Genomic DNA, 22,623 nt, shown 5'->3' on the forward strand with positions numbered 1-22,623 from the left:
CAGGTGGTGGTTAGTGATCACACTATCCCGAAATTGAATAACGAGATTGGAACATTGAATGGCAGGCACCAGGAAAAAGTGAGACATGCCCAAAAGTAGGGAGACTATCAAGGAATTACAGGAAACACTCACAAAGAGTCACATAAATCTGGACGCTGTCCGCAAAAAATCTCATGAAGAGATTAGTCTTGTGCTAGGTGTTCAGTACTTCGGACATGTGGAAATATATAATGATCGTGTTGAGGTCTGTTTAGACTACTATATTTTAGAAGAGAAGATTTCATTAAACCGATACAGGAAGATCTTATGAAATTTCAAGCTCAGTACAATGCTTGCTACAATGAGGTTTTCACCAAAGAAGTTCGGTCACATCCGCCGTAAACCCTGTATTTTGATCAGGTAAACGGAGTAATCCGTAGCCACAATCAGCTTCATTAATGCATCAAAGTAATGTTGTCAGGTTTAATAGCAATTTTATCAAAAAGATAATAAAACATTCAGAATATTGCTGAAAATTTTATTCATAGACTTTATCATTTCAGCACTGACCACGCATGAAAGTAGCCCCAGCAAGCTCATCTCTTGATAGAACACCGTTTCCTGTAAATATCATTAAAACAATTAGATATATCAAGCTTGTTGACTCAAATGTTGATTACAGTTTGATAAACACAAAAAATGCGTGACACAATTGCTATAGTACATTGTATACACATGCCACATGAGGTCAAGACGATACTTTAGATACCTGAACGTTACAAATATTGACCAATCTCGGAGGGCTATGTGTATATTGTACTTCAAGGTAATCCAAGTTTATTTCATTTACTGAAACCACATTGAATTGGGTATACGAGGTAGACATATAGATATCATTAGATAAAACAGATAACGCTAAAGCATCGTGTGAGCCGCGAAAATGTCAATACATGTACTTGTAACGTTGAATACTTTAAAACATCAAAACTGGCTACTAAGGCCAACGAAAAGATGCCTGGACAGCCATGTATGTACGTGTATACAGTTCGATCGTAACATATACATAGAACATTACAAATGACCTTATGACTAAATAATTCAAAATAACGAAACGAGTTACTAAAACATCCTGAAGATTCCAAATAATACCTGATGGTAATCTTCGTATACAATGTATCCTCGATACGTTAGATCATATATGTACCATATTTACATACAACATATTTCCTTCATCGTGCTATCTCATTCATGAAAGGTGAGGACAACGAACAGTGATCAATCTCATCAATCCCATAATACAAATACAAGCAATACAAAATAGATAGTTGGGCAAACACGGACCCCTGGACACACTAAAGGTCTGATCAGGTGTCTAGGAAGAGTAAGCACCCCCTGTCGATCTGTCACACCTGCCTTGAGTCCTATTTCCGGATCAGGTAAACGGAGTTATCCGTAATCAATATCAATGGGCCAAGAACGGCCTAACAATCGGTATGAAACATGACAGACAGCATTTAATCCTATGATAGGTTGTATTGACTAACAAAATTAATGTATCGTGTGGGGTTCCGGGTTAGAATAGGTCCTCAGTACCCCTTGCTTGTCATAAGAGGCGACAAAATGGGGCAGTCCTTTGGATGAGACCGCAAAAACCGAGGTCCCGTGTCACAGCAGGTATGACACGATATTGATCGCTCCCTCCTCAATGGACATAAAAGCTGAGCATAGGCCAAAATTTTGCAGTCCTTCACCGGCAGTGGTGACGTCTTCATATGAGTGAAATATTCTCGAGAGGGATATTAAACAATATCTAATCAATCAATCAATATCTCAGTTAGGGTCTTTATGCAAGTTGAAGATAACAAACAGCTATCAATCTGATAACTCTTATAAGCAGTTGGACAAACACGGACCCCTGGACACACCAGAGGTGGGATCAGGTGCCTAGAAGGAGTAAGCATCTGTTGACCGGTCACTCCCGCCTTGAGCCCTATATCTTGATCAGGTAAACGGAGTTATCTGCAGTCAAAATCAGTGTGCCAAGAACGGCTTAAAAATCGGTATGAAACACGTCAGACAGCATTTGACCCAATGCGAGGTTGTATTGACGAACTAGATCGTTATAACGACCATAGAATTGGCTAAATGGTGACTTCAATCGAGACTGTTGAAACCCCTGTACCATTTACTTTTTTGTCAGTAGCTTGCCTCGATTTAAAAACTGACTATACGCAGAAAAAGATCTTGTTTATCGAATCATTTGAGATATATAAACACCATATGCAGGTGATACTGGAATATTGCTACATAAATATGGGAAGTTGACGATGAAGAAGCTGAAATCCCGTTTGTCATACAGTTGAGTTGTCAGTTTGCCGTTAATGTCTACTTTCAATATAATATATAAGAATGAAGCAAAGGTGGACGACTATGTGGTGTCCTTTATTTCGACCTCACAGGGATATATCAAATCGACATATGAAAAAAAGCTATTATTGTTAATAGTTTGTTTATTGTTTATCTCAAATTGAAAACTTTTTAAAGATTTTTGTTTATTCCCTTCGAATACCGGTATTTGTCATTCATAGTCAGACATTGCAAGCTGAGTGTAAAGTATCACAACTTTGGTGTTTTTAGCAGTGAGGGTTCTTTAACGTGCTAACGCCTGCCGTTTTTAAAGTCATCTGAAAGAACCACGATTCTCATTTCCCAACGCCGAACGTTTCGCAAAGGGGCACTCGCTAGCTATATTTACGTCTTGGATAGATGCGGTCATGGCACGAGCAGGGTTTGAACTGAATGATCGCGACCAATATTTCGTGATAATAGCTAGTTTTTCTCTTTTTCAATACATACAATACAAGATAGTTAAGAGTGAGAATATGAATTATCATTGAGTTGCCAAAATTAGTAATCTCGCTAACAAAATTCCCATTCAAAGTCATAGCCAAATATTGGAGTAATCAAATATGTTGACTTCAAGGACACGTGCAAGCAAATATCTCCACCATTAAAAAACGCAAATTATTATTCGATTGTACAATAAACGACAATAGACAATAGTAACTATGCAAAAATCATGTAAAACTTGAAATATTTAAAGCATTTATGATAGGAGAAATATGTATGCATAAATATGACTGAATCAAAAACTAATACCATCACTATCTGCCGATTCGAAAGCAAGACGGAGATCTTTTCTTCGTGCAAGTCCTTTGACGAGCGCAGAGAACTCCCTAAAGTCCACCGAGTTATTGTTGTCACTGTCCCACGCGCTGAAGTCACAAGGCAATGATGAGGGATGCGTTATGTCCTTAACAAAAGAAACAAATACAGCAAATCATATCAACATATAGGATTATATACAATTGTACATTGTATGTAGTATTTGTTCGAGGAATTAATTATCGTCAAACCTTGACCAAACTTTATGATAATAAATGAAACATTTGAGGTGAATTCAACGAGAAAGTCTTTCAATATTAAAAAACCCATATATATGGACATTTAAAGATAACGAACAGTGATCAATTTCATAAATGCAAGGTGAAGACAACGAACAGCGATCAATCTCACAACTCCTACAAGCAATACAAAATAGACAGCTGGGCAAACACGGACCCCTGGACACACCGGAGGTGGGATCAGGTGCCTAGGAGGAGTAAGCATCCCCTGTTGACCGGTCACACCCGCCGTGAGCCTCATATCCTGATCAGGTAAACGGAGTTATCCGCAGTCAAATAAAAAATACAAAATGAAGAGGAGTAAGAATCCCACATTGATCCGTCACATCCGCCGTGATCCCGATATCTTGATCAGGAAATTTGAGTCATCACCAATGTAATTTTTCACGAATCCGAACACGGTGGAATTCATCGGTATTTGTTTTTAGTTGGCATACGCAATATTCCATTAACTTTGATGATAAAACCACAGGCACTTATATCGCTTGAGTTCTAATTAATACGTGTATATACAAGAGTATATATAGTAATTAGGCCCCTAAGCGATATAAGTGCTTGTGGATAAAACAACATAAATGTAAATTCTCAATATCATATGCGTGGTATTTGGAGCAAAATATCATTTTGTAGGTATATTCAGGAAAAACGTAGTGTTTCTGAGAAACTAGAAATACAACTTCAACGGGGAGATAATAATGAAACGGTCGCGGAGATCAGTTGTGGAGCATTCGCTACGTAACCCGGAAGTTGTGAGTTCGAGCCACGCTCATGCCATGGCCGGTCGAACCTAACACATAGACATACATGTGCTCTTCGACTAACACTCGAAAAAAAGTGAGAATCGTGGGTCTTTCAAATTGGCACCTGATGCCACCTCCAGTGTGTCCAGGGGTCCGTGTTTGCCCTAGTCTTCATTTTGCATTCTTTATTAAGGGAAATATGCAAATCGATCACTATTCGTTATCTTCAGCATTCCATGACCTTAAATAAGAGGTCCTGTGTTGGCTTTGGCACGTTAGAAAAAGGGGCGTAAAATAAACAAAGAAAACATGAAAAATATCTATATTCTAAATATATGTATAGAGGTCAAAATCTCTCATTGTATCCACTTTTGTCCAAAGAAACTCTCTTATAAGTTGTTATAAAATACAAAAATCATTGGATAGTTTATACAAGAAATAAAACTTAAGATTTGCTACCCCCCCCCCCAACAATGAATAGATAAAACCATTCAAATATCAACTGCATTTTCTCATTATGCAAGTATACATATGCAAGGTGAAGAGAACGAACAGTGATCATTCTCATAACTCCTGTAAGCAATACAAAATAAATAGTTGGGCAAACACGGAACCCTGGACACACCAGAGGTGGGATCAGGTGCCTAGGAGGAGTAAGCATACTCTGTTGACCGGTCACACCCGCCGTGAGCCCTATATCCTGATCGGGTAAACGGATTTATCTGCAGTCAAAATCAGTGTGCCAAGAACGGCTTATGCATCGTAAATTTATTTTGAATGGAGGGAAACAAATTGACGGAATGCTCAATACTGTGGGTGTCGATATTATATTCGTGATTTGATTTGAACGTATTTTATTGTACATGTATACAATATATGACCCCTGGGTCGAGGCCTCTGTTGGTGGACTGTTAGTCCCCGAGGGTCTCTACAGCCCAGTAGCTAAGTACTTCGTTACTAGCTTGAAAATACGGATGTATATTTAATTGTTCTTATAAAATTTAGAAATTCATATGTATTTCAATTCATTTAAAACATTCACACTTACCCTCTTTTTTCCACATATCCTTTTGCAGGGACGGCTGCAAACTGGTGCACAGACTGGACATGTCTTCACACACTTATAATGACATGACCAACTACAGATTCGTCTCAGCACTCTCCTAATCCTTACTCGCCTTCCCCAACCACCGGAAGCATCATCGAGCATGCACCACGTGACCAACAGTAACAGAAGTATGACAGAAGTCTTCATTGAAATCTATTTTTTTTAAAAATCTATCATAAAAACGGCTATAGCATGAAACTTCAAATTAACTCACGAGTCAGTCCAACTTGTTTTAAAATTGTCAGACGGTTTTAGAATTCTCAGTCACGTAAAGCTATTAAGGACTTCAGTTTATGAATTGGCTTGAGACATTCAACTTAGAAATGATATATAATGCTATACATTCTATGTACATAGCTTCGTGCAATGTTCAAGCATTCTGTTTAGTCGTATATAGTGCCCGGGGCCCAGCTAAAAGTCGACCAAAAATAATAGGCATTTTCCCGATTTCATTTCTGCATATCTTGAGAAGTATACGGAATTTCAGGATGAACTTAGGTAGTAGTGTAGATTGATTATGTATAAATATATTAGAATGCAGAGTAGAATGTTATACTATTTGGTTTACTGTTTTTACATCGGCAAACTTGGGTACCCTACATTTTGAGCTCTATACCTCTACTCTTTGATAGTAAATTCGAACCCAAGCGATACAATTGCCAGTCATTTAGATTAGACATTTGCTTATAGATACATCTCCCTGTGTCATATTTAATACAGGCGACGATGTTGCGACCGTGAGCCCTATATCCTGCTCAAAATCAGTGTGCCAAGAACGGCCTAACAATCGGTATGAAACACGTCAGACAGCATTTGACCCAATGAAAGGTTGTATTGACGGACTAGCTAGTTATAACGACCATAGAGTTTGCGAAATGTTGACTTCAATCGAGACTGATGAGACCCCTGTTTCATCGACCATCAATATGTGTGGTGTCAAAGACTACTTGAATAAACAATTTTGCGTACTGTCTCAACCAAAGTCGACCTTTAAAAGGACAGTGAAATATGCATTACATGCATACATGTATCTTTCATATACCGGTATATTCTTTCATGAAAATCGTAGCAAACTTTACCTTCAATAGCTACCTTTACAATTTTGATAAAGCTCTACACTACATTGTGGCTGCTAAGTGAATTATTGCGAGGTACAAGTGGTTTGTATTTTTCAGTATTTTTGTACATTTTGATGAACAAAGATTACTATTTTTGTCTTTTTGCAATAAATCATAAGGAATTGATTTAATGTAGAGTACATGTATGTTATACGATATAACCTGATTGGGTAAGTTTGTTTTGTTTTTTTAACAATACGCTTCGCGGATAATAAATCGCAAACTGACCCAAACCAGGTTATACATATCATATTCGTCAAAATTAAATTAATTCCTCATAAAGCACTAAAATCTAACTACACTCAACACATAAAGTGTCGAGTCTGAATATAGAATTAAGGATTTATGTTAAACACTAAATATGACCAAAGGCAGAGACTAGAACTACACACACACACACACACACACACACACACACGAGGGCTGTTCGATATGTAATGTGCATTGTACGATATACCAAAAGCATTCGACTCAAATGTCAAAATTTACATTACATCCCTTCAAAGTATTCTTTGCGGTTTGAAATACAGGATTTCAATCTCTGAATCCATTTCTGGAATGCGTCACAGTACGCTGATTTATGTATACCTTTAAAGCACTCATTGATGTCTGAGCCAAAGGCTTGTCGGGACTTGTAACGGCGACCAGATCAGAACTGTTATAACTTTTGGAAAAAGTCGCATCGGGCTAGATTTGGAGAGTATGGTGGGTGTGGCAAGGCAGTAACCTTCTCCGACTTCAAAAATTGCTTCAAAAGCTCAGATGTATGTGATGGAGCATTATCATGAAGTAGACGAACATGCCTAAATCTGACACAGGGCGTCGTTTATGATAGTATTTCTTGAGCTTTTTTGTATAACATCTCGATAATACCGACCTATAACGCTTTTTCCCTTCGGCACCGGAATTAGTACGGCTAGACCATCACATGAAAATAATATGCAATAAATAACTTTTTTGGCTTATGGTTCTTTGGGCAAATACAGGCCTTCTGTCGTGTTTACTTCACCATATATTCTTTCCAATTTTTCTTACTGTTTCAAAATAGTGAACCCGGTAACAATGTTTGCAAATTATCTTTGGTTGAATTTGAGAAACATTTTGAGTAATTTCTTAGCGGTTTGTACTCGTACCCATTTTTGGGCATTTGTCAATATATATGCCGTATCCATCTGGCAGAAATCTTTTGTACTTTCAAAATACGCTTCAAAATGAAATGCACCCACAACAGCGATATGCCAACAGCTTTGGCAATATCAGGAATCGTGTATCTGCCATCAGTTTCAATTATTTCCCTGACTTTTGAAACATTTGCCTTGCCTGTTACAGTCACAGGTCGGCAAAGTTTTGCTGCATCTTTGACGGACTCTGTGTCAGTAAGAAATTTATTTTACCACCTACGAAATGTCTCATAAGATACGTTATCAGACCCATAAATTCCTCTAATTCAGTAAAAAAAATCTGCATTACCGAATGACCGAATTTGTGCGAACTTTTATTCAATAGAGCTATTCAAAAGTATCGTCATCCACGAAATCGTACAAAGCGTTATCGCGCGTGGTACGATACGATACACATTACATATCGAACAGCCCTCGTACATGCACACACACACACACACACACACACACACACACACACACACACACAGATAGATAGATAATTATATATCTCATAAGATACGTTTTCAGACCCATAAATTCCTCTAATTCAGTAAAAAAAAAATCTGCATTACCGAATGACCGAATTTTGTGCGAACGTTTGTGTAAGCTCTAATTTCTTGACTATAAATGAAATGACTATAAGTTTAAATCTATGTGTAGCTGAAGACTCGTGTTTATACCGTTGCAACGGTATTCAATAGAGCTATTCAAAAGCATCGTCATTCGCGAAATCGTACAAAGCGTTATCGCGCGTGGCATATATATATGTCCCTGAAACGTTAATCTTTCCCACTTGAACGGTTGAACGGTGAGCGAACGGTGCACGCACGGGGAGCGAACAGTGAATGAATGCAGAGCGAATGCTGAACGAACGCAGAGCGAACTCTGAACGCAATTTGGTGAGCGAACGCAAAGCGCAAAGTGAACGATGAACGAACGCTGAGCGCACACTGAACGCAAAATGATCTATTTACTTTGAATGTTTTGGATTTTTCTCTTGGGATTTCACTTATTTCATAATCAAGTAATAAAATGCATGCATATTTCATCAATTAATAAAAAATGAAATAAACCGGAATCGTGATACAGCATATTTTACAGTTCTAGATCTATTCAATGTAATATATTTTTGTACAAGTACCGAGTATACATGTATATATTTCATGAAATTATCGCAAACTGTACGTTAATACACGCAACAATCATACACAAACAAAAGCAAATTTCGTATGTACATTGTGGATACCATAACATGTACAGATACATTTAATGCATGGGTATAATATATAAACAATGCATGTGAAAAGGAAAACACTATAGTCTACATGTGTAGTGACATCCAGAATTAACAGGTGTTCATGTATGGCTTCAAACTTTACGAGCTCGATCGTTCGGGATACCTGTAATTAACAAACACCCCCGAAAGGAGTCAATATAGATGCAGTAAACAAACAATACGGACGGTATACCCTGTGTCAACATCTCAACACTCCTAACAGTATTAAATATTCCTACCTACTTACATTTTGTGTCATTCATTTGTCGCAGCTACATCGACCCGAGGAAATAATCAGTACAAAACTTTCTAGTTTTATTATTGATGTGACCATAGATTGTAGTCGGATCGTGCAATATTTGTATATATTTGATGTAGATACATGTAAAACTGTTTATTATACTGAACTACCCGTGGAATGTTTTAAGGCTAATGCAAAATCGTACCAGATAAACAATTACATCTTTGCATTACGGACAAATGTTACAAAAGTTTCAAATTTGGCAAGAGTAGTAAATATCAGTTTACTGACAATGTCTTTCATAAATATAGGCGTAAAAATATCTATATCAGTTTGACATTCTGACACGTACATACGGTACAATGTACATTATGTAGCATAGTTTCTTTGTTTTTATTTTTCAAAATAGGGGGTGCCTTGTTTAAAACTCTTGTCAAGCAATGCAAAATAATTATAATAATTTGTGCCCGAACTTGTAAATGCTAAATCGTGAACACAGGGGAAGAGGTTTTCATTATCTGACACTGCCTTATATTTTGTACTTGGTTTAAATTCATAACGACGAGCTCTTATATTCGTCTCTCATTTAGAATTGTTTTTAACAAAAGCTCAAATGAACCTTTCGACATTCACGGTGGATAAACCTGACATTTTGTACTTCAAAATTGAATTTCTGATATAGTAAGAAAGTGTCCTTCCACTCTTACGCACACGTTCAATTTTCATTTTTGGCTTGCTATCAAGATTTGTCCTTTCACTGTGGTATTCCGAATGACAATGAAGACTAAACGATGAACGAACGCTGAACGCTTTGTGAAAGGTGAACGAATGGTGAGCGCACGCTGAACGCTTTGTGAACGGTGAACGAACGGTTAGCGCACGGTGAACGCAAAGCTGTGAACGGAGAGCGCACGGTGAACGCACATTGAACGAACGCTGAACGCACGGTGAACGCACGGTGAGCGAACGGTAAACGCACGGTGAGAGAACGGGAAAATGGTAAAGTAGAACGTTTCAGGGACTGTATATATATATATATATATATATATATATATATATATATATATATGAAATGCGAAAAACAAATTTGAAAGTCTTTTCTAATCTATTTCTAGCAAATAATCATACATAAATCATACATAAGTATGCTATCAAACATACCTTACTTTTCGAGATATTTGAAAAATACAAAGATACAGGATAACGTATTCCTTTTTATAGCATATATAATAAAGTAGCATCTATCAAGCTTGATGTATTGTTTGAAATATGACGAGGTACACCCTAAAAAATTTGATATTAGATTTTGTAATTATGTTTAGGGAATACCTTTCATACCACATGTTGTATTTTTCTGGATATCGCTTAAAATTTTACGTCTCTAATTTTTATCAGTATGGAATGTTATATATGTAGTAACAACAGGTGTGATTTGTTTTCACACATTTGATACAGAGAAAACAGAATCTAAAGCATAATTAACAATTGGCTGACTTGCCTAGCCATTCTACGTATCACACGCTCATAATCATACAATTTTTGTGAACAGGAAGAAGAATTATTTTGTTCTCTAATAGATTTTAACAGGCCCTTAACGCTGCAAGGAGAAACAGTTTATGGAACAAGTTATCAGAGTGCCATCGATAAAATTAGGCTAAATTTGAATAAATATCCAGAAGCAATGTTTTCAAATTGGCTTTATCTGTTATTTCTTTATAAGGTATATATTTAGACACATCAAAAGTCACTTTGAAGTATGCTAATCTATTCATAGTAACAGCATATTATGTTTATTAGTCATACGATAAACGCTTTTGCTGAAAAACTGCAATTCAAAATTCCAATGGCATATAGACGTGTTTCGAGTTCCTCCGATACAAAAATAAGATAAAATCTAGCTCTTTTTAATACTGCATGTGAAAAACTCAGTTGTTATGCCACTGCAATAAAACCATGCAAAATCGTCCCGAACCACGGTTCCGATTATTATAAAACATTTTGGGCAGGTTACACCATCCACAAATATTGTAAATATCAGTATTTCCCTATAATTCATATTCAATATTGCCACCTTATGACGCGCCACCTATATTCGGTCCTCTCTAGATGAATTCCATAGATATTCTTGAAGAAATGCCACCCTTTTCAATAGTATTCGTTATTGATTATTTAAGATATTATGTAAGTCAGTCAAATATTTATGAAAAATAGAAACATTATTCTATCGTTTGCACCAATTATTTATTCGAATCCCGCTCGTGCAGGTAAGTGAGAAAGTTTCCCAGTTTACTTTCGGAAGGTCGGTGGTCTCTTCCCAGGTACATTGTATCTGGGTTCTCTCTTTCACCAATAAAAACTGGGCGCCACCATATAACTGAAAAATTGTTGAGTGTGGCGGAAAACATCCAAAAAAATATTTAAAATATGTTAAATGAAAGGCTCAGATAACGAGCAGTGATCAATCTCTTAACTCCTACAGGCAATACAAAACAGAAAGCTGGGCAAACAGGTGGGATCAGGTGCGTAGGAGGAGTAACCATCCCCTGATGACCGGACACACTCGCCGTGAGTCCTATATCTTGATCAGGTAAATGTAGTCATTCGTAGTTAAAGTCAGTATCCCTAACAATCAGTATAAAACAAGTCAGACAGCATTTGACCCAATGATAGGTTGTATTGGCAAGCTAGATCGTTATAACGACCATAGAATTTGCGAAATGTTGCCTTTAAACGAGACCGTTGAAACCCTTGCACCATCAACTTCTTTGTCAGTAGCCTGCCTCGATTTAACAATTGTTCATATGCAGAACAAGCTCTTGCATTTCGAATCAGTTGAGATATATAAATACCATATGCAGATGATAATGGAATATTGCTACATAAATTTGGAAAGCTGACGATGGAGAAGCTGAAATCATCCCGTTCGTCATCAAGTTGAATTGTTAGTTTTCGGTTGATATCTACTTTCAATAAGATATCTAAGTCTGAAGCAAAAGTGGACGATTATTTCGAGTTCACAGGGATATATTGAATCGGCATATGAATAAAAATTATTTATTGCTATTCTATATTGGAAGATAATTCATCGATATTGTCATTTCGCCAGTTTTTATACCCCCTTACAGTTTTTGGCCTGTCGGTAGCATAATACATAATACTTTGTCATATCTTTTACACCATAGAAAGTAAAGCTTTCATATTTGGTATGTATAATTCTTAGGGCAAGATCTTTCCATTGACACTAACATATTTGACCTTGTGACCATTATATTGACCTTTGACCTACTTTTAGAAAATTTGGATAGTAAGTAATTGATTTCAAATCATAAGAGAATCTGCTTCTATATTTACATAATGTGCATTTATTGTGAAAAGACTTTTCCAAAGATATCAGGTTTGTTGACCTTGTGACCTTGTGACCTTGATATTACCCATTGATCTGGTTTTTGCAAATTTAAAATATACAACGTCTTCCACTTCCATTTTGTATAATCCGGGGTCGTTAGTGTTTAAAACAAACATATTGTTTAGTTAAACAAGGATAAGGAAAGTTTGATGATCATATCCCACCAAGTAACGATTTCATTTCAAAAAGAAATATTGATGCATGAATGTCTGGGCCTTCATACATATTCAAATGAAATATGTTGCTGGATATTTCATAAACTAAAGATATATGTCAAGTTGAACATAATATGATTTGCAAAATTGAAGAAAAATAAGCATCAGAAAATTTTACGCCTATCTTTTATTTTACATTTCATTCATTGATTTTGGTATTATAGTAGACTTTTATTAATGCAAAATGCTTGAGTATTAATAGATTAATTTAAATACATATATTTCTGCCTTGCAATTTTTCAATAATACAGTTCAAATTTGACATCTCTGCACTTTAATTGCCAAATATAAATTTTTAAAAATTTAAACACTTTTAATATCTGAGCAATAGCAAAATGAAAACAAAATAAACAATTTTAAAACTTTATTTATAAGAGCTTTTTTTTTTTTTTTAATTTAGAAATAACGTTTTTGCAAACATAGAAAAGGTGCTGAAACAGTTATTTGGCTGGGGGCACCCGTAATAAAGGCATCAGTACTCGATTATGATTAAATATTTTTTACATGATATTTTGTTTAATTCATAGCAATGAGGAGGTAATTTTTTTCTGTCTGTTCAAAACTGGATTGTCTTTCTCAGTTATCTAAATTTTGTGTATCAAAAAGAGGTAAAAGTGCTGTAAGTTTGGATTAGTAGTTGATACCAATATGCCTTAAATCAGTGGCGCTGTATCAAAAGAAACTGCGTGGATATTTCAAAATGGAGATAGCACCCACAGGTGATCCTTAAGGCAAACCGTCTCAAGGATTGGCCACATTTGCCTGGAGACTGTTTTGTCTGTTTTTATCTCTGACAATCACTTTAAAGACTAATGGAACGCCGATATTTCAAATATTCTTTTGGTTTATCTGCATTTGGTGTACAAGTAATAATTCCTAGTCTATTTGCATCTGTAAATTGCATTGATCCATAAGCGTATCAACAGGGGATGCTTACTCCTCCTAGGCACCTGATCCCACCTCTGGTGTGTCCAGGAGTCCGTGTTTGCCCAACTATCTATTTAGTATTGCTTGTAGGAGTTATGAGATTGATCACTGTTCGTTATCTTCACCTTGCATAATTACACACTGATTATGACTACCGATATATAGGACTTCGGCGGATATGATCGATCGACAGGGGATGCTTACTCCTTCTTGGAACCTGATCCCACCTCTGCTGTGTCCAGTAACCCGTGTTTCTACTTTTAATTTTGTATTCTTTGTAGGAGTTATGAGATTGATAACTGTTCGTTGTCCTAACCTTCTCATCTTACCGTTTTTTACACGAGAAATTGACTGAAATGTACGATTTAACCATGGTGAAATGATTATAGAATTCAACATTGTAATAAATCTTCAAATTGATTGATATCTAAAACACCTAAAATGGTACTCCTGTGTATTCTACCACTAATCATTATTAGTACTAGAAAGGAGAACATAAGATAAAGACACTTAATTGGTTTTGCTTATATTCTATGGAATGGAATATCGAAGTAGGTTTTCAAGGAGATGTAAGATTTCTAACTCATCAGGAAATTATTATTAAAATCATTATAGTGTTTCACTCTAATTTATTCAATATAACTTTGATTGGGAGTTTGTTGTGGATTTCGCTATTCAATCAGTAGCTATCACCTTTGCATTTCCCTTGTTACAAATATACCAAAATCTGTCCAAAAATAATTAAAATCAATCAGGCATTAGATTCTGTTCCTCCGGTATCAACTGTGTGAAAACAAACAACATCTGTTGTAAATACACGTATAAAATCCGATACTGCTGAAAATTAAAGATGTAAAATTTTAAGTGATATGAAGAAAAACACATGTGGTATGAAAGGTATTCCCTCAACGTGATTATATAACGTTTATATGTACAACTTATACGGTAACAATTTTGATGCACCAGATGCGCATTTCGACAAATAATGTCTCTCCAGTGATGCTCCAGCTGAAATAACAATAAACTTGTAATAGCTAAAAAGGAAACTAGAGTGCTAAAGACTGCAGTCAAATTCGTCCAAGGATAAGAGCTACGCATGAGGGTTTGAAATGTATTTCTAAATTTTATCCCAGCAATTAAATATACATCCATATTTTCAAGCTAGCAACGAAGTACTTAGCTTCTGGGATGTAGAGACCCTCGGGGACTAACAGTCCACTGGCAGAGGTTTTCGACCCAGGGGTCAAAATGTAAAACTAATACGGTACCAATTTTGATCACCAGATGCGCATTTCGACAAATAATGTCTCTTCCGTGATGCTCAAACAAATTATATATATATATATATATATATATATATATATATATATATATATATATATATAAATCTCTTGACCTGCCTAGATGGTCGAGCGGTCTAGCGCGCTGATTACATGCTGCTAGGAGATTTGGTTCTGCAAATTTGATCCAATATCAACCATTATCTATATCCCGATAGATATTATATAAATATTGCATGCATTTGAGGGTAACATTGAAAATTTTCACGCCGAGAAAACCATTGTCAACCGAGGGGTGAAAATTTCAATGTGTACTTAGTCATGTTGTATCATAATTATACTGACTAGTGCTGTTTTTATTGTACTACTACTTGTGTAGATTTTTGTATACCTATTTCTGGATTTTATATTATTATACTTGAGAGAAAACTCAGTACAAATATGTGTCCTATATTTACTTGTTTTAAAATCGTTTACCTTTATGGCAATAATATGAATTTTAGAACAAATTACAATTTTGTCATGTTAGGCCAATAATTGTTGACACTGTATTGAGTTTGTATTCAAACTTGGTAACAGTATCAAGAGTAACATCATGGACAGGGTGTAAAAAATCTAAAGGGCATGTATGCAGAACACAAATGAAAAAATATTCAGGTTTTATACAAAGTTACTTAGCATGCATATTGGCCATGATTCTAATTCACATATTTGCAAAAGTTCACTTCAATCTAGAATAATATTCATTGATATTTGCCTGATATCCTTCACCTAACTTGTATACATGTACATTTGTATGGATATGTTTGTATGTATGTTATATGAACATTCCATTAAATTTACACCAATAATTGTCCAATATGTACATGTAATATTTTTGAAAACATATTTGATAATACAATTCATGTCATTATGTGGCTCTAGTACAAATCTTGCAATCATTCCATATGCGGTTTGTGTAGTCATTTCATAAGTGTTTGATCATTCATAATTAAATTATTTTGAATGGAAGGATTACCAATAGCATTGTATGCATGTAAAACTTGTTGTTTTTGTTGATTGTCTTGGAATTGGGGAGATGTAGGGAAGAATGATTCGGACATTGTCATCAACTTCTAACTCATATAAACTAATATAAAAAAAATTAATAAAAGTAAACTTATGAATGACTTGTGTGGCTAAGGAGAGGGATGGTAATAAAAATAAGCTTCAGTATGAAATAAGAATTGTGTGACGGGTGGGAGTTAGGGGATATTCGTATAGAGAACAAATACTAGTAAATCGTGTCATACTATATTAATGTCAATAAAAAAGCCAATATGATTTACATCAAAACTTACGTTCTTTATGAAGGGGAAAGTCCGAATCTGTTTTTTGTTTTCGGTCCTTTCAGGCCTTTGTAACTACGTGTAGCGGTTTGTAATCAAAGAGAGTTGGGATTGCCTTTTTTTTCATTGCATTCTTGAGTGTTCGATGCAAAGACCGTGCCTTGGACGGCTTATTATGTAGGTCTAATAGTCCCCAAAAGAGTGTTTCGACGGTCAATGATTAATCCATTGTTTTTAATTTCCTCACCCAAACTCCGCAATTTGCTTTTATTCCTCCTATGAGAAGAAACCGTCCAAGCAGTAACAAATAACCCAACACTGTAATGCAGTTTTGTCGAATATGTCATTTATTGAATGACATAAGGTAAATTGTTAAGTAAAATGTATAACAAACCATTAAGGGGGATCACCTGAATAAACAATACCTGCTGAAACATGTACATAGGTGTCAGGTAAAGTATGATCCCCCTTTGAGACTGACTAGAAAAATACATGTAGTGAAAGTACAAATACAAGTTATTGAGTACATGGAACATACATACAATATATACATTAATGAGTTAATCCTTGGAGGCGTCCAAAAAATTGCGCCACAAGACCTCACACAGTGAGGAGTAAACATTGTTGCTCTCCGTCCAAATTAAGCATTGCAGTCAGGAACCGCACATAATACCATATTTACTCGTTGTCGTCTTTATTTTCAATATGGCGTGTTCGTGTGAAGGGGCATACCTCCTGCAATATTTTCTGCTCTGACACAGGTGCGCTATCTTTAAACGCGCGTATCGCGGATTTATGACCAAAATGAACCGAACATACCCGCACAATCATTTTATACGATCTAAAAGAAGTAAATACATACTTAATATGGAAAAAGTTATATTTCGTTTCAGTTGACCTTTAAATACAATACGTCGCTTTAGCGTATTTAGCGTGGCTGTTGTATGGAGCGCCAAATTAACATAAACTCAAATAATTGAAAATATCTTCAATTATTTGAAGATATCATCAATTCAATTATTGCTCTCTTTAATTGAATTAATGCGCGCATTAAATTAATTATTGCTCTCATCAAATGAATTAATGCGCGCTTCAATTCAATTATTGCTCTCATCAATTGAGTTAATGCGCGCATCGATTCAATTAATGAGAGCAATAATTGATTTAATGTGCGCATTAATTCAATTATTGCTCTCTTCAATTCAATTGATGCGCGCATTAATTCAATTAATGAGAGCAATAATAGATTTGATGCGCGCATTAATTAAATTATTGCTCTCTTCAATTCATTTGATGAGAGTATCAATTTAGTAGAAATATTGCTCGCAATAATTAATTTAGAGCTCGGTATAAATAATTTGATGATCTCTTTAATTCAATTGAAGATATCTTTAAATCATTTACAATGCTTTTGTATAAGGAATTAATGCGCGCATCAATTCTTTTAAAGAGAGCAACAATTCAATTAAAGATATCATTAATTCAATTGTGGATATCTTGAATTGAAGATATCTTTAATTATATAGTTGTTGTCTCTAAAAGAATTATTGCTCTCTTCAAATGAATTAAAGATATCATTAATTCAATTGAAGAGAGCAATAATTGAATTAATGCGCGCATTAAATCAATTATTGCTCTCATCAAATGAATTAATGCGCGCATCAATTCAATTATTGCTCTCATCAATTGATTTAATGCGCGCTTTATATCAATTATTGCTCTCTTCATTTGAATTGTAGCGCGCATCAATTCAATTGTTGATATCATCAATTCATTTGAAGAGATCATTAATTCAATTAAAGCGCGCATCAATTTGCTATCATCAATTCAATTAATGCGCGCAATAATTCAGAATTGAAGATATCATTAATTATTGAAGAGATCTTTAATTCAATTGTTGCGCGCATCAAATGAATTGATGATATCTTCAAATAATTGAAGATATCTTCAATTATTTGAGATTATGCTAATTTGGCGCTCCATACTGTTGTCTATCTGAACTCCGATCACCATTCCGTCATAGTATTTGCTGAACGCATCAGTATTGTATAAATAGTAAACTTACAGAATTCTATATCAAAAGAGCAATGTAATTACAACATCTAAATAAACACATAAAAATCACAACATTTTAAAGTACTTAAATTTTATTTCCCCTCTACAGTCGTATTGTATTATGAAAAGGTGGTGTAATGCGTGCATTTGGGAGAAATTGTCTTGTATTCCAGTTCGATTTTGACACAGATCATTGGAATAAAAAAAATAAACAAACACAATAAATCAGGAACGGCGTTTCAGAGTCTCATAGTGTCTAAGATAACGAAATTATGGAGTGGACACAAACTCTTAAGCCAGTTTATATGCGGAACAGAGACATTCAAACAACAAAAGGTAAATATTTCACCGACTTTGACATTGCAGAAGCCGCGAGCGCAACAGTCTCGGATGTGATATGTGTACAAAGAGATAGAGATCTGTGGAGGATCTACATAAAGTCTGCGGAGAGTAGATCGAAATTAGTTACTGAAGGATTCTCACTTGGAAGCAGATCAATCCAGGTTTATGACACAAACCCATTCTCTGCGGGTACAGACTCTCCTGATGAGAAAGTTGTTCGAGTCCTAATTAAAGGTATACCTCTATCGGTTGAAGATTCATGTATTAAAAAGATGCTCAAAGGCTTAGGCCTAGGAGTAGAATTAACAAGTGATATCAAATATGAAAAAATCAGACATCCTAAAACCCACAGAATGACTGAAATATTAAATGGAAATCGTTTTGTGTATATGTCGCCTCTAGAGAATGGAAAATTCCTTCCACGCTCTGCGTCATGTGCAGGTTTACGCTGTACCATATCTCACAAAGGCCAACCCCTACGGGAACGAAAGAAGCAGTGCACAAACTGCTGGGCAGATGACCATTACAAAAATGCTTGCGAATTCGAGCAGAGTTGTAGAATATGCAAGCTACCAAGTCACTTTCCGGGATCGGATAAATGCAGATCATGTGTCACTCACCAGGAGGACATAGTATGCTTCTCTGGAAAAGATAACCCTCTTTCAAATTTCTTCCCTACTGAGTTAAAGGTTTTCGGCCAAACATATCCTTCAGCCGAACATGCTTTCCAACACATCAAATCCTTACGTTCTGGTGATCTTAACCGTACAGAAGCCATAAGTAAAGCTGAAACCGCCTTAGATGCCAAACGTGTAGGAGGTCAGGTCCTGGAATCTGATGCTTGGATTACATCTAAAGACTCCGTTATGCGGGAAATACTGGAATCTAAACTACAGCATTGTTCACAATTCAGAAGTGCTTTTAAAAAAAATCAGAAAATCAGATATTCTGGTGGAATCGACGTGGGATACTTATTGGGGTAGCGGGCTGAACGTGACCAGAACATCTCATACTCTAATGCAACATTGGCCAGGTGAAAATAAGCTTGGACGTATCCTCGAGGGCATGGCAGCCAAATTGCAGCGTACGGACGAAAATTCAGCTACCAACAATTCCTCTAGATCAACAAGAAACAAGCAGGGCAAAAAACAGAGTTAAGTCTACCAAACAAAAAAAAAAAAAACAAAAAACAAAAAAACGCTAGTCAGTCATACGCATGAACAAGTTAAATATTATTTCAGTGAACTGCAGGGGTTTAAATACTGCAGAAAAACGTATAAAATTTTATACCTGGATTAATGATAGCTGTTTTGATGTAATATTTATGCAAGAAACCCACTATATTGAAAAAAATGTACTAAATTATGATGCAAGGTGGAAAGGTATATCAATACATTGCTTTTCCGATTCAATTTTCAGTAGAGGAGTTTCAATATTATTTAATAAAGATTTGAATTTCAAAATACTAAATATACATAAATCTAATGAAGGCAGGAAACTCATGGTTAACATAGCATATGATGAAAAAATGATTACATTAGTTAATTTATATGCTCCAAACGATATCAATTATAGATGTGATTTTTTTAAAAGAGCTAAAGAATGGATTAGTAAATATACAGCAAATTTTGATAATCTATTGATATGTGGTGACCTTAATTGCTCAACAGAAAATGAATCAGATAAAAGTGTTATAATTTTAAAACAACAACTGAACAAGCTCGATTTACACGACATGTGGAAAACTATGAAAAGCGAAAAAAAAGGATATACATGGTGTAACGGAGTAAATATCCCAACAAGTAGAATAGATTATATTTTACTATCCGATACCTTTTGTTTTCAATGTGAAAATATAAGGCTTCAAAACATTCCTGGTTCACACTCAAACGGTACTAGGATGTCTGATCATAAGTGTTTAATTTTTTCTTTGATTGTAAATGAAAACCTTAGAGGTCCAGGATACTGGAAATTTAACACATCTTTAATTGAAAATGAAACCTTCATGAACGAAATGAATATATTCCTGAAAAACTATAATTTCGATAAAGAAAATGCACTAGATTCATGGGAAAATTTGAAAAGGAATATAAAAACAAAATGTATAAATTTATCGAAAAATATATCTAAATCTTACAAAAACAAAATAAATTCTATTCAAGGAGAAATAAGTAAGACTTGCCATATGAAAAAATAGATATGAATAGAAAAAGAAAATTAGAAAATGAATTGACAGAATTAATAAACAAAAAGGAAAAAGGTGCACAGGTAAGATCAAGGGCAAAATGGATTGAAGAGGGAGAAAGAAATACCTCTTATTTTTTAAATTTAGAAAAGAGACGACAAATATCAAATGTGATAAAATCATTAAAAAATGAAAAAGGTACAGTTTTTGATGAAGATGAAATATTAGATTCTACATGCAATTTTTATGAAAAATTGTATACATCAAATAATGAAAATGATAATAAAGTGAATGAATATTTAAGTAATATACAATTAGAATATAGTCTAAATGATGAAGAAAAAAATGAATAAGACACCCTTCCCTCACTATCAGAATGTACGGAAACAGTATTCATTATGAAAAAAAATAAATCACTCGGATCTGATGGATTACTATCAAACTTTCTGGGAAAACATAAAACAACATTATTATTGCACTCTTCAAGAGATCTTCCAAAAAAAATACAATGACATATTCACAAAGACTATCTTTAATTACTCTCTTATTTAAAAAAGGAGACCCTCAGAGTCTTAACAATTATAGGCCTATTAGTCTTACAAATACTGATTATAAAATCATAGCTTTCCTTTTAGCTAATAGACTACAAAAAGTGTTGGATAAAGCAATACATGTTAATCAATCAGCTTATATAAAAGGGAGAAATATAGCTTTGAATGCAAGGTTAATTATTGATATTTTTGAATATTGTGAAGAAAATGATATAGAATCAATAATGTTATTTCTTGATTTCCAAAAAGCGTTCGACTCTGTGGAATGGAACTTTATGACGAAAGTTCTTAAAAAATTTAACTTTGGCGAAAACTTTCTCAAATGGGTCAACATACTATACAATAAACCTATATTTAAAATAAAAAATAATGGATGGATGTCCAAAACATGCAATATGCAGAGAGGTATAAGACAAGGATGTCCCATCTCTGCAATATAATTTCTTTTTGTTATAGAAATATTAGCGGTAAATATTAGATCGAATTCAAATATTAATGGATTTCAAAAACCAGGAATGACTAACAGTATTAAGATTATACAACATGCAGATGATTGTACTCTTCCTCTTAAAGATGAAACCTCTCTAGAACATTCTTTAAAAGTCATAGCAAAATTCAGCAATGTTTCGGGTATGTATTTAAATATGTCAAAAACAGAATGTATATTAACGGGTCCTCACAAATATCATTATAAACAAATTAGAAATGTTAACGTAAACAATGATAGCATAAAAACTCTTGGAATTTATATAGGACACAACAAAGAAATATGTTATAAAAACAATTGGACAAAAATTGTAGATGACTTAGAAAAACTGTTTGAATCATGGAAAAAAAGAAAACTAACCATTTTTGGTAAAGTTTGTGTCATCAATAGCCTAGCAATATCAAAGATTATATATGTTGGATCAGTTCTGAGCTTTCCAAATGAAGAAGTAATTAAGAAATTTCAAAGTATGTTATATAACTATATATGGAACAAAAGAGATAGAATTAAAAGAAATACACAGATTGGAAATGTCCTAAAGGGAGGCTTTGGAATTGTCGATGTATCTTTGAAATTAAAATCCATAAAAGTATCTTGGATAAACAGGATTTCAAGCGAAAGAAACTCTCTATTCTTTTTTGTAGATAGTTTGTGCAAAGAAAGAGACTTTGATTTTGAATATCTATGTAAAACAAATATTACGAAATCAAATGATTATCAAATAATGGAACATTTTCCTCTATTCTACAAGGAAATGC

The 22,623-nt window shown here is 34.7% G+C and overlaps 1 protein-coding gene across 1 annotated transcript; it reads right to left on the bottom strand.

The window, feature by feature from the left end:
• Positions 1 to 500: 500 nt before the first annotated feature.
• LOC125665579 (uncharacterized) lies at positions 501 to 5,709 on the bottom strand. The gene is made up of 3 exons (XM_048898289.2): positions 5,232 to 5,709; positions 3,139 to 3,292; positions 501 to 600 (listed from the first exon to the last, which is right to left on the bottom strand). Exons 1-3 carry the CDS (start codon positions 5,436 to 5,438, stop codon positions 539 to 541), a joined length of 423 nt encoding a protein of 140 aa, XP_048754246.2. The 5' UTR covers positions 5,439 to 5,709; the 3' UTR covers positions 501 to 538.
• Between the last annotated feature and the right edge of the window lie 16,914 nt (positions 5,710 to 22,623).

The sequence above is a fragment of the Ostrea edulis genome, chromosome 10, assembly GCF_947568905.1.
Source record: "Ostrea edulis chromosome 10, xbOstEdul1.1, whole genome shotgun sequence".
NCBI classification, from domain to species: domain Eukaryota; kingdom Metazoa; phylum Mollusca; class Bivalvia; order Ostreida; family Ostreidae; genus Ostrea; species Ostrea edulis.